The sequence below is a fragment of the Gymnoscopelus microlampas genome (assembly GCF_963454915.1).
Source record: "Gymnoscopelus microlampas genome assembly, chromosome: 14".
In the NCBI taxonomy this organism is placed as follows: Eukaryota; Metazoa; Chordata; class Actinopteri; order Myctophiformes; family Myctophidae; genus Gymnoscopelus; species Gymnoscopelus microlampas.
The window spans coordinates 43,866,889-43,880,908 of record NC_139951.1 but is presented as its reverse complement, the minus strand read 5'-3'; the positions used below and the strand labels follow the sequence as shown (position 1 = coordinate 43,880,908).

The following is a 14,020-nucleotide window of genomic DNA, read 5'->3' as shown; positions in this document are numbered from 1 at the left end:
AATCTTCGAATATACAGTATATATGTTTTTTAAAGCAAACATTTTTAACTCGAATTTTTGCTTCTACAAATGTCCTCTAAATCCTAACAGTTTTTTGAAAAAACATATTTTGTTCCAGAGTCCCCCCAGAAGCAAAGATTTGAGTTAAAGCAGTTTGCATGAAAACATATATATATTCAAAAATGTGCACACATTTTCACGGTTATCTGCTATTTTTTAATAGCCAAAGAAATAAAAAGAAATGACACAGATGCTTTCCCGGTCCTAATGGATTAAGTACATACACTTACGTTACTTTCACTGAATTTAGTGCTGCGTGCTTGAGTACAAGTTTTAGGGACTTTACTTTACTTGAGTATCTAAAATGTTCAACACTTTAGACTCCACTACAGGATATTGTAATTTTTACTCCACGACAGTTATTTGAACATTTTTGTTACCAGTTACTTTGTAGATTTAGATCATGGCCCTATTTTGGCTATCCGAAAATAGGCAATCTACAAGCTCGACTTTTAAATCTGCTGTTTTAAAAAATATTGAAAAATATTGAAACTATCGGGTGGAAACCTCCATATGTCAGGATTAAAATTCATGAACAGCCAAATTAGCAGATCTACAAGCTCGTGCCGCGTTTTGAGCTTGCAGATCTGCTACTTTTTATGCTGTAGTGTAGTGTCATCATTATCTCCAATTATGATTAGAATATGGAGATTAGCGGTTTCTGCCCCGACAGTGACGTTATAACAGAGTATTTATACTGTAAATTGAGGCACTGCTACTTTTAGTTAAGTAAAAAAATGGTAGAACATCTTCCACCACTGGCGGTTGGCGCTGCCATGGGCGATCAGATGACAGGATAGATAGAGAACAACCCTGACTGTACTCCCATGTCTCTCTGCTGTGCTGCGGCTATGTGCTTTTACTGTGGCAGGCAAGTTCAAGTTAACCCATTCACTCCGGGAACGCATCTGTGTCATTTTATAAGATTTCTTTGGCTATTTTTTTAAAACATCTTGAAAATGTGTGCAAATCTTTGAATATATTATGTTTTAAAGCGAAAATGTTTAACTCCGATCTGTGCTTCTGGGGGTCCCTGGAACAACGTATTTTGAGATGGGCGTCTGCGGCCAAATACATATCATTTTGGGGGTCCTTGACATGGAAAAGTTGGAGCAACACTGCAAATAGCAACATACTGTTAGGATTTAGAAAAAATGTATCTATATCTATTTGGCCGAGGATCCCCATCTCAAATGATTAGTTCCAGGGAGGGACCCCCCAGAAGCAAATATTTGAGCTATAAATGTTCGCTTTAAAATATATATATATATATATTCAAAGATTTGCACCAATGTTCACCATTTTTCAAAAATAGCAGATGTACAAGCTCATAGTGCGCGGCACTGGGTGCCGCGCACTATGAGCTTGTAGATCTGCTATTTTTTGAATAGCCAAAGAAATCTTATAATGTCAGAGATGCGTCTTTAAAGGGTTAAGAGCCAGGGAACTGTGATCCCTGTGGCGCTGTCGCAATCAGTGGTGCGTAGCTCCCATCTGGATTCGGCTTGGCACTTTTCAAAACACACATTTTCATGTGTCATTCTGTTCAGTAACATAACCTTGCTTTTTTTTTTATAGTTTGTCCTCAAAACTTCTCCTCCGCTTGTTGTCACTTTGCTTGGCATATATTGTCTTTCTGCCCAGTCTGTCTCAATGCCACCCGTCATGCTCTCTCTGTCACATTGCTCTCTTGTTAAGAGACTGACCAAGTCTTCCAGGAGATATTCGTATAATATCAAAGGAAAGGCTTGCTTTAAAAGGAAACTTAAAGGGATAGTTCACCCAAAAAAAATGTTTTGTTTTCCTTTCGATTAGTCACCTCATGGAGACTTGACTTCCTGGATATTTTTTAGTTTTTGTCGCATTCCTAAGCCAATAATTTGATGACCAGCGGACCGGTAGGCAGCGGTTCCGGTAGGAGATACAAAGGAGACTCTAACAAAAGAATATCCATTAATTCAAGTCTCCATGGGGTGACTAATCGATAGAAAAAAAGTCATTTTGGGGGTGAACTATAAAGTCCATAAAAAAAATAAAGTGGTTATATTCCTGTTGGTTTGTCTTTTTTAATTGATAGGTGTTAGTGTTTTGTCTGTGTGTAATACACCGAGATTGGAATGTTTTCTTTTGTTGTTATTGTATTTTAATTGCTTGGACCCCAGGAATGGGTCTGTCAAAAAGTTAATATCATAATAAGTGATTTCAAGACTTTTTCTTACAACAATATTGGCCGAAACATCGGTAATCAGTGTAAGACAGTGGTTCTCAACCAGTGGTCCTTGAGGGGGTTCCAGGTCGTCCCCAGCATAAATGATGGAGAGTTGGTAACCATAAAGACCCTTATTAGATCTTTAACTCTTGAGAGTTGTAAAATGAAACCAAATGGACCCTTACGGGTCCATTTGGTTTCATTTTAAGCTCTCAAGAGTTAGATTATTGTTAAACATTTGCATTACTTAATTTACAAGAAGTCTACACGATTAGAGAACGTAGAAGAATTGTTATGTCGGTTCAAACGGTGGTTCCGTGGCTCAAATACCGAATAAATAATGGGCCTCGATATGAAACGGGTTGAAAACCACCGTTCTAAGACTCTCATAAATTGGGATCTGCAATCGGAAGAAAATCTGCCCAGAAGAAACCCCAGAAATCTGCCGTTATAATTATCATTACTGTCTGTCTATCATGCAGAGTCTCTCTGGGTCCCAACCCACCCACTATCCCCCCCCCCCTCCACCTCCTAACATCTCTCTCTCTGCTCTTCCTCTAGTGTTTTCTTGCCGTCGGCGGTCTAGCACAGAGGCCACACAGTGAATATAAAACCGGCTAATTACTTCCACCCAACTTCGCCTCCTCCTCCTCTCGGGCTCCTCCATCAGCCACCCACCCACCCTCGCTCCCTCCTCCCCCGCGACACAAACACAGCAACAATACGAGTCGTCTCTGTGGTGAATGCCAAGTACCCCGGCCGACTGAATGCAGGGCATTTATTACCCCTCTCTTTTTTAATTATCAAATAGCGGGATGCCTCTCAGTGAATGCCACAGTCCCTGTTAAACACATAGTCTTCTCCCTGGAAGCAATGGAAGGAACGCCGTAATTAAGCCCACGGAAAATGGGTCGCTTGTTTTGTGTACAGTACATGTGTACTACACGCATGCTTTGGTATTGCGGGGGAGGGGTGGGGTGGCTGAATCTGATGCGTCGTCAAATTGTTTGCGAATTATCGTGTGCCTCACCCAGTGGTGTAAAAAATACTCTTTTACTTAAGTAAAAGTATCAATACAGCAGTGTATAAATACCCTGTTACAAGTAAAAGTCCGGAATTCCAAATTTACTTGAGTAAAGGTACACAAGTATTGGTATCAAAATGTACTTACAGTACCAAAAGTAGAAAGTAGTCATTATGCAGAATGTCCCATTTCACAATTTTTCCAATGTATACAAATCTTTTGAAAATTGCAGAGCTACAAGCTCACAACGCGTCGATGCGACGCGTTGTGAGCTTACAATACGAGCTTACAATATTATAAAGTACAATATTTGCCTCTGAGATGTAGTGGAGTAGAAGTAAAAGTATTGAAAATTGGACGTACTCCAGTAAAGTAAAAAATACCTCAACATTTTACTGAAGTAACAGTACTTGAGTAGATGCACTCAGTTACTCTCCACTACTGGCCTTATTGTCACCGTTGATCGATAGATGCTAGTTTACTATACATATATACACGTATATATCGTGGTCACTACTTCTCATGTTTTTGGTACTTGTAGTTGTTGTTGTTTTTTGTTCTTGACCACAAATGTACCGAACGTCTCTTAGATGGCATGTTGTTTGACAGATGCTAGGTTCATTGTTTACTTGGTATCCCGTTTCTTTGAGGCCCTACATTGTTCTCTATCCACACTCTACTGTTTTTTGTGTTGTTGTTGACTACAGTTCATATCACGCTTTACTCTGCTTATAAGTATCTTACACTTGTAAGTAGATCTGGCCTGAACTGTAATTACCTGTAATTAGCCTAAACTGTAATTGTAAATTGTCTGTGCTTCAGCGTAACCTCTTCGGGGCGCTTGGGGGGGTACATATGTGTATGATTATACAGCTGAAACCTGTGAATACATGTCTGGTTACATGGTGTCATTTTGATGTGGCGGGGGGGGGCTTTATTTTTAGTGTTGATATCCCCATAGGGGAATCTTAGATCACGTGACGTCATAATAAGAACTGTGTTCCAAACATAAACACACCACCCCGGCGATTTTACTATATGGATATGAAGCATCGACTGAAGGTGGATATGTACACATTTACCCACAATACAATAAACGATAAAAACGAGTCAAACGACCCAAAGACTACATTTCCCATGAACGCGGCTGCTGTAGGGACAGTGATTTCAGATCCGGAAGTGTAGTTCTTAAGACTTTTAAGACAGAATTAATGCCATTTTCTCCAGAAACAGGCTGTATCAAATATGAAGGAATATCATAAACGATGCAGAGCCACCGCCCTGACAGTATCGCCGGGGTGGTGTGTTCTTTGACGTGATCTAAGATTCCCCTATGGGGATATCAACACAAAAAATAAAGCCACGACCCAAGGGAACAGCGCCCTCGAGCGGCAGTGACGTCAGACTTCGGCACTCTATACTTATTTGCGGGCCGTTGGTGCGCACCGAAAATGGCAGATCTACAAGCTGGTAGATTACACATAACGACACCGGTGCACAAACCGTTATAAATCAGGCTTAACAAATCAAAGGGTAAGCCGTCACATAATGCCAATAACTCCTATTTCAACAACATCAACACACACACACACGCACACACACACACACACACACACACACACACACACACACACACACACACACACACACACACACACACACACACACACACACACACACACACACACACACCATTTGCATTTCACCTCTGGCCATACTTTGGGTGTTTTGCAATTAGGAGCTGAAACGTCTGTCTCCACCAGTTACTCTACCGTTCATTGAAGTTAATTAGAAGAAGTTAAAATTAAATTAGTGGTACTTTTTCTGTAATTGTATTCTTGCTCTGTATAACACTTTGCGCTGCATTTCATGTCATGAAAGGTGCTATACAAATAAAGCTTTATTATTATTGTTATTGTTAGTATTCTAACTCTAATACTCCCCTGGTGGTGGAGTCAGGGTCGTAATATCCCCCCCAATATCCATGTATGTGTGTCAATCACACAACTTCTTTACCTGTTTTTCTCCTTTGTTTTTGTATTTTCGGTTGAGTGGTCACGAGGGGAGACAGGATTACCGTTTACCACACACATTTCACTCACGCATGTATGCAAACACACACACACACACACACACACACACACACACACACACACACACACACACACACACACACACACACACACACACACACACACACACACACGGACCGTTGGCCAGTGAGCAGCTTCCCCACTGAGCAGGTGTGTGTGTGGGTGGGGGGGGGGGGCATGGTTGTCAACTTGTCAGCATTTACCAACCTTTATTCAAACAGGCATCCCTCTCACCCCACCTGCTCCCTATGTTGGGAGCCTGTAGATCAGCTATTTTCCCAGTTTGTGTGTCACTCCAGTCCACACTGACGTGCATGATTATCATTCTACTTCTGTGCCTGGTTCTTCTCTCTCTCTCTCTCTCTCTCTCTCTCTCGCTCTCTCGCTCTCTCTCTCTCTCTCTCATTTTCACTTGTTTATTCTGGGTAGCCTGTGTGAGTTATTTCTCCTGATCGGAGGGAATTGAAAACTTTCAGAATGTAGAGGTATTTAACACTTATTTTAACAAATGCAAATCACGTACCGCACCTTAAACTATAATAACCTTCCCCTGTGCCTGACACAAAACATTTTCACATGGGGGGTCCGCGGGCAAATACATATCAATTTGGGGGTCCTTGACACGAAAAAGTTTGAGAACCACTGCAATAGCTAATACAGATTCATGATAATTAGTCAACAAGAAAGCAAAATGAAAGACTGCAGGCTGCTGTGTTTATCAGTTGATCTACAGCATTAGAAATTCAATGATTTAATCCTCTGATTCTCTCTCTCTCTCTCTCTCTCTCTCTCTCTCTCTCTCTCTCTCTCTCTCTCTCTAGGTGGAGGGCACCATGGGCAACATGGAGAGCGGCATGCAGCACCACCTGGCGCGGCTGGACGAGATCTTCGCCACGCGGGGCGACTACGTGCAGACGCTGCGTTTCATGCAGACCATGGTGGACAACGTGGTCAAGCAACTGCTGGGCATCCCCGACTGGGAGGAGGCCAAGGTGGACCTGGCCGCCATCGCCGACCAGACCCAACACGTAGAGTACTACAGGTAGGAATGTTAATATCCAGTCAGGGTAAAGTGTTGACCGTTTATTAGGAAAGATTCAGCAGAGCAACAGCATACAGATCATAAGGAACAGACCTCCTGGGCTCAAAAGTGGGGTCCGGGGACCCCCAGGGGTACTTGAGGGGGTTCCAGGGGGTCCCCAGCTAAATGATGGACAGGAACCAAATGGACCCTTATGGGTCCATTTGGTTCCATTTGTACACTCTCAGAGTTAAATTAACATTGATTTTACAATAGAAATTGGGGTCCCAGTGGTATAAATGCCATTAAATGGGGGTCCATAGCCTACTGCATGTCAAACTGGGGGTCCTTGAAATTAAAATGGTTGAGAATCACTGCTAGAGAGCCGTAAAAATCTTCTCTTATTGGGGTCCCTGGCTTATCTTTTCAAATGGGGGTCCGCGGGGTAATAAGTGTCAATTTGGGGGTCCTTGAGATGAAAAAGTTTGAGAACCACTGTCATATGGGACACCTTTTATACACAAAGCTCTCCCTAAATGGAGATAAATATAAACAGGCTATACTACTGTAAGTGACAGTACTATACAGTATATAGTAGAGCTCACTGGTTAAATTAGCATTGACCATGTATAGTATCACTTAGGACAGATTATATGCTGACAGAGTAAGAGTAAGAGTAAGCTCAGCTGTTACATTGACTGCTGTAGTTGAGTTAGAATTAGCACATTTATGTGAAAAGTGTCTGACTAGCATTGACTGAGATTGAATGGGAGGCAGACAAATACACAATAATACATATATTTGACAGTCTATAAATATTGCTACCACAGTGGCGCCACAGCAGGGTTTCTCAAAGCGGGTGGTGTGGGCAGTTGATTTTGGCGACTAAAACTATGACGAAAAATGTTTCACTGATGAAAACTAAGACTAAATATACTGACAATTTCGTCAACAAATAAAAACTAGACTAAAATGTTAGGGAGGGACTAGTGGAGACATTTTCAGCATGCAACCAAGTGTAAAATCAGCCATTACAACGCCATCAAGGCCCGCCAAAATACATTTTAGTCATACATTTTATGACATGTAGTCGACTAAAACTAGACTAAAACTAAAACATTTCAGGTGACTAAAATATGACTAAAACTAAATCGAATTTTATTCAAAAGACTATGACTAAAACTAAATCAAAATTTGCTGTCAAAATCAACACTGGTGGGCACCCTAGGGTGCCATGATACAAGTCCAGGGGTGTGGAATACTTGGATATATATTTGGAATTGGAGTTGCATGCATGGTGCATGCATGTTGCATGTATGGTGCATGCATATTGCATGTATGCATGTTGCATGCATGCTTGGACGACTCAGGTCTGCGACTGTGCCAGTCTTCTCTGCACATCATCATGTACTCCGTATTGATGCAACGTGGCTGCATGGATGCATCAGACACTTTGGGCTGCGGTGCTCCTGTCTTGCAGCATGCATCTCTCCATACGGCTAATGCAATCAGCAGCAACCATCAGCCCTATCCATCCTGCATCTGCTAGAGCACTAAAAGGCCCAATGATATAGCACTGTGATCTAAAAAAAAAAGTGTTTAAATATTGAACTCTTGAGAGTGTCCCGAGTGAGTGAATCTAATATTAACCCCCATGCCCTGGAACACAGTAGTATGTTTTCTAACATAGGGGCTCACAGTTAGCTTTCAGCCAATGATGCCAACTTAGCATCTTTAATACCCCTGTGGCAACTTTATTTACAAAAAACTAGCCTGGGGACAAATCTAGTGTCTACTAAGCTGCTTTCCTTGGAATATATTTACCAGTGGGGGTAGTGGGGGTATTGCAAGTGGCAGCCCTAATACATTTGCAAATGGCAAATTTTAATGATGATATAACATATACATATACCATTGATATTCTTTCTGTAAAACTTGCAAAATCTGTATTTTTGTGATACCGATAAATAGGAATTTAAAGTATACTATGTTAGTTTTTAAATGTTTGAAAATCTTTTTAACTTGCAAGTGAGCTTGTACATCTGCTATTTTATTTTCCGTGGCCAAGTACATATCAATGTGGTTGTCCTTGACACGAAAAAGTTTGAGAACCCCTGGTCTAGAGTATGCACAGCACTGTGTTGTATCAGTGGTTATAATTGTGTTATTGATCTTTAGAGCTCTCTATCTTACAGTAAGTCACAGGCTGCTCTGCCTGTATTGATCTGTAAGCAGACTCCATGTGTTTCTGCTATAATTCAATACTCTACACATGGCTGCAGCCTGCACTCTGCTGCTACCTGCTAATGGACTCATTACACCTCGCCCTTACGCTGTCTGACATTGAGACAAACACTCTGTGTGTGTGTGTGTGTGTGTGTGTGTGTGTGTGTGTGTGTGCCTTTGCGCGTGTGTGTGTGTGTGTGTGTGTGTGTGTGTGTGCGTGTGCGTGCGTGTGCGTGTGTGTGTGAGGTGTATGGTTGACAAATAGGGGGGGATGATAATTTTCACTTGCTTTTAGTATATTATAACATTTAGTATAAGTGACATTTTTAATACAGGGAATTTGACGTGTAACAGAGAGTGTTTTTTTTTTTTATATTGTGGTATATAAAAAATCGTCCTAAAAAAAGTCCTTCTTCCAACACTGGTTTTAACTTTTAGAGCAATTACATTTTTTGTCTATAATGACGTGCCCAAACTAGGGATGCCAGGATTAAAGTCATTAAGGTGACGGAGAGAAGGAGGTGCCCTGGATCATTTTATTTTCGACAATAATTGGCAGCCATTTTGGATTGATGCCAATTAAACATATTTCCGCAACTAGGATTTCTCAGGACTTTTAGTGTGGTGTTCTGGACACCTCATAGAAATGAAAATAATTCTGTTACAATTACTTTGTTGTGAAACGCTAGTTTGCCTGGACTATTAGTTACTTTCCACAGAATGTAGAAAGAAATGGAACAGAAGGTAAAGATAGTGGAGTCTGGTGGGTGGATTGAGGCTTTGTGCGCGTGTGTGTGTGTGTGTGTGTGTGTGCGTGTGCGCGTGTGTGCGTGCGTGCGTGTGTGCGTGCATTCCTGTGTGCGCTTTCACAATATGAAATATTCAGCCATATGCTTTTGCCTTCATTCATTATTAAACATCTGGTCGGCCTGTGTTGTGTTGTGTGATTCAAACTGACCCCTCCGTCTGGGGGCTGATAACAGACCTAACAGACCTCATGCAGGGGTTAAGACCCAAAACGTACATTTCGGTGTCTCCCAAGGGACCCATACTTACAAGAATACATTATGAATCAGCCCCTATAAGCCCTATTTTATTAGTGAAAAATACAAGCTCACGATGCGTTGTGAGCTTGTACTTCTTGCCGCGCTGCAAGCTGGTACATCTGATATTAAATCTGAAAACATTTTGGAAAACACAAATCTTATATTCTGGGGGTCCCTGACACTAAACATTTTCAGATGGGGGGTCCGTGGCCAAATCCATATCAATGTGGGGGTCCTTCACACAAAAGAAGTGTGAGAACCAAAGCATTAGCTAATGCAGAATTATGATAATTAGTCAACATGAAAGCAAAATGAAAGACTGCAGGCTGCTGCTGTGTTTATCAGTTGATCTACAGCTTTTGAAATTCAATGATTTAATCCTCTGATTCCCTCTCTCTCCCTCTCTCTCTCTCTGTCTCTGTCTCTGTCTGTCTCTCTCTCTCTCTCTCTCTCTCTCTCTCTCTCTCTCTCTCTCTCTCTCTCTCTCTCTCTCTCTCTCTCTCTCTCTGTGTCTCTCTCTCTCTGTCTCTGCCTCTCTCTGTCTCTGTCTCTCTCTGTCTCTGTCTCTCTCTCTGTCTCTGTCTGTCTGTCTCTGTCTGTCTCTCTCTCTCTCTCTCTCTCTCTCTCTCTCTCTCTCTCTGTCTGTCTCTCCACCAGGTGGTTGACGTACCTGCTGTTGCTGATCCTGGATCTGGCCATCTGCCTGCTGGCCTGTCTGGGACTGGCCAAGCAGTCTCGCTGGCTGCTCACCACGTACGTACAAACCTGTCCCACAGCCTAGTCTGCTTATCTTTTGATTAATTATCACATGAGATGGACAAAGAGAAATGTGACAGACAGACAGACAGACAGACAGACAGACAGACAGACAGACAGACAGACAGACAGACAGACAGACAGACAGACAGACAGAGAAAGATGGGATAGATTAGAGGTGTCCAGGGAGTCCCCGATAAAAGGATTGTAACCGCTTATGCCCTAGCTACTATTCTATTTATCGGATATTCAAAATTAGCAGATCTACAAGCTCGAATGCTCTTATCGAAAAAGTTTGACAAAATGTTGAAAAAGTTTGGGTCGAGGAGGGAGTCCCTGGCACCATATATATGGTTAATATGTCGATTGACTATGTATGTATATGTCACAGTATGATTGGAAAACCAGTGAGATTGAACTGCACTCGTTTTCACCGATGGAGGCGTGCCGTCTGAAGGTGACTTGAGCAACGGCAGACACCGCCGAACTCAGCGCTGTTCGATTTATGTCCCGATATGCCCCTAGTCTCGGTACCTCCAAGATGTAATTTTTTTGTTTTTTTTAAAGAGGCGGTGCGTGGGAGGTGAACTCAAAGGAGCACTCCTTTTTCAATCTGACTGGTTTTCCAATCATACTGTAACATATAAACCAGGCTCAATCACTGTGTACTGATATGGCTTTTGTTTTGCCAGAGCTAAAAAACAAAAGCTAAATCAAGTGTGTGTCTTGTCTGCCAGTTAGCGGCCACATCGTTGCGCACGCCATCCCGACAGGTGGGCAGGATGGGCATGGGTTGTGATTGTTCTAGACAGTGCCTCTGAGGCACAGTGTGCAGTTATGTAACTCACTGCTGCTGCTAGCAAAACAACAACAGATGTAGTGAAAACAGAGGGGATGATGAGACAATTTGAACTAATTCTGTCCTCAGCCCCACCCAGCTTAGTGCTGTCTGTCTGTCTGTCTGTCTGTCTGTCTGCGTGTCTGTATGTCTGCCTGTCTGCAGGAAACATTGCGAGCTCACCAAACATGGTGAGCTGTGCATTCATTCACTGTCTTAACATCAGGCATCTTAAGTGTTTACAATGTGCATTACATTCACTCATTCACACGCACGCACGCACGCACGCACGCACGCACGCGCGCTAACCCAGGGGGAGGCCGGGTTCAAACCGGGAACCTTCCGCTCTACCTCTTGAGCCACCCCCGCCCTATTTTCACTGTATTTAAGTTAGTCATACAGTATTTCACTGTATTTAAGTCAGTTGTTGTATAGTGTTTCACTGTATTTAAGTCAGTTGTTGTATAGTGTTTCACTGTATTTAAGTCAGTTGTTGTACAGTATTTCACTGTATTAAAGTCAGTTGTTGTACAGTATTTCACTGTATTTAAGTCAGTTGTTGTACAGTATTTCACTGTATTTAAGTCAGTTGGTGTATAGTGTTTCACTGTATTTAAGTCAGTTGTTGTATAGTGTTTCACTGTATTTAAGTCAGTTGTTGTACAGTATTTCACTGTATTTAAGTCAGTCATGCAGCATTTCTCTGTATTTACCCTGTCAGCCATGGCTCCTGGTACAGTGGGCTGACCTCTCACTATATTCCCCTAGGGGGGAAGTGCTTGAAGCAGCGAGCAGAGACACGGTCACAGAAAGATCCACACACAGCGCCACTTCCCTTATAGCTTAACACTTGACCTGCTTTAAATCAAGTGTGAAACTGACATGAATTAGAAACACAGTAGTCGTCCCTGAGCGCGTCCTGGCCTGGCCCAGCCCAGCCTGGCTTGGCTCGCCATAGATTGTTCATCTCTGAAAAGGACTGAACCGGTAGATTTCAGGGGTTTATTCTAAGCAAGCGGAGACATAATCGAAGAGATTTCAAAGAAAGAAGGGAGCATTTGGATGAAAGTGTGGGAATAAAAGTAAACACAAGCACACACTTTTTTACAGTGACACCACACATTTCAAACTGGCATCCCTATTTTGGGATTTCAATATAGGCAGAAATAGCTGATCTGCAAGCTGAGAACACATCGCATCTTGCCACATAGTAGGACTTATTTATCGTTTCATCAACATGAAATGTGCCAGTTGACCAAACTGCTAATGTTCAGCTGTTGTGCCTTGTCCCAGATGTTAAAGTAGTCTTTAATAAACAGAAGACATAAACGCTTAGCAAACGGCTAAAAGCCGACAAAGGCAATGCATACAAAACGAGAATAGCCAAGACCAGATCACGAGCACAAAAAGACACAGATATTAGCAGACAAAGACACTGTTTTGGCAGCAGTCAAACAATGGGACACAGGAAGCCAAGAGGCCTACAAACGGTATGTTATGTGGGAGAAACGTGGCATGGAATAGCAGATTCATGAAGATAATTCCATAGGTACCTGAAGTTGTGTAAACTCAATTTGCGCTCCAAAGCGCTTTAGTTTACAATGTGCATTACATTCACACATTCACACACATAATTCACAAACTGACGGCAGAGGAAACCATACAAAACACCAACCTGCTCATCGGGGGCAGTTAGGGGTTCAGTGTGTCTTGTTCAAGGACACTTCGTCGGTAGATGGGGATGCAATCGGGAACCCTCTGATTCCCAATCGGCCTTTACCTCTTGCTCTACTGCGTCCCCCATTTGTATTTATATGTATAGATATTATTTTTACGGCGTGGCTCTATAAGAGAATGGCCATCCATGAGAGGGTGTGTGTACAGTGATACTGAACATATCATACAGTAGATAATGTCATAGATCAGAGGTCTTCAACAGGGGGTCTGGGATCCTCAGAGTTACTACAGGGGGGCCGCCAAATGTTTGTGTGATAGGAACTTTTTTCTTCATTTTCTTACATTAACCACTTGAACCCTAGCATCCCTATCCCGAGTGGAACATTAGCCAAAAATATCAGATCTACAGTACAATCCCACAACGCCTAGCAGCTCCGCTATTTTTGGCAAAGAGGGGAAAAAAGAGCAGACCAAGTTTACTAAATGTTGAGGGTTTAAGTGGTTAACTGTCTGAAAATACATATTACCATGAATCCAACACAACGCTACACAATGACAGTGCTGTCAAACAAGTCTATGAAGCTATCTATGACATCTATGAAAAAGTTGAATCTGCAACACCATGTTTTACAATATGAAGTGGGGGGTCCCTACTTCATCTCTCTTATCAGCTAAGGGGTCCTTGGCCTGAAAAACGTTGAAGACCCCTGTTCTAGTTCAAATGAGAGATGATGAGCGTACTGTAACTCCAATGTATGTGAAGTCTGAAGTCTTGAATCTTTCCCACCCAATACATAAACACAATGTTGCGTAAATGGCAGAATTGTTTTCGTTTGTAAGCGAGCATGGATGTATATAAGCCACTTACTGTAGCAGTGTGGACTGTTGACTGTGGTACTTTAGCCACTTGCGTAAGCACTGGTTTATACTTTGTCGTACGACTGTGTCCCGCATTGAAAATAGCCGATGTACTGTACAGTACATGCTCACAACGTGTCACTTTGCAACATGTTGTGAGCGTTTAAATCGCAAGTTTAAAAAATAAAAATTGTAACGGTTTTGAAAATTGG

The 14,020-nt window shown here is 42.2% G+C and overlaps 1 protein-coding gene across 1 annotated transcript in view; it reads left to right on the top strand.

The window, feature by feature from the left end:
- Nucleotides 1-14,020, top strand: part of LOC311060490 (protein tweety homolog 2-like) — a 131,240-nt gene that overhangs the window by 77,097 nt on the left and 40,123 nt on the right. Inside the window, exons 4-5 of the mRNA XM_084078686.1 lie at nt 6,208-6,428; nt 10,337-10,432. Coding sequence (XP_083934812.1) covers nt 6,208-6,428; nt 10,337-10,432 — 317 coding nt within the window. The remainder of the gene's footprint in view (nt 1-6,207; nt 6,429-10,336; nt 10,433-14,020) is intronic.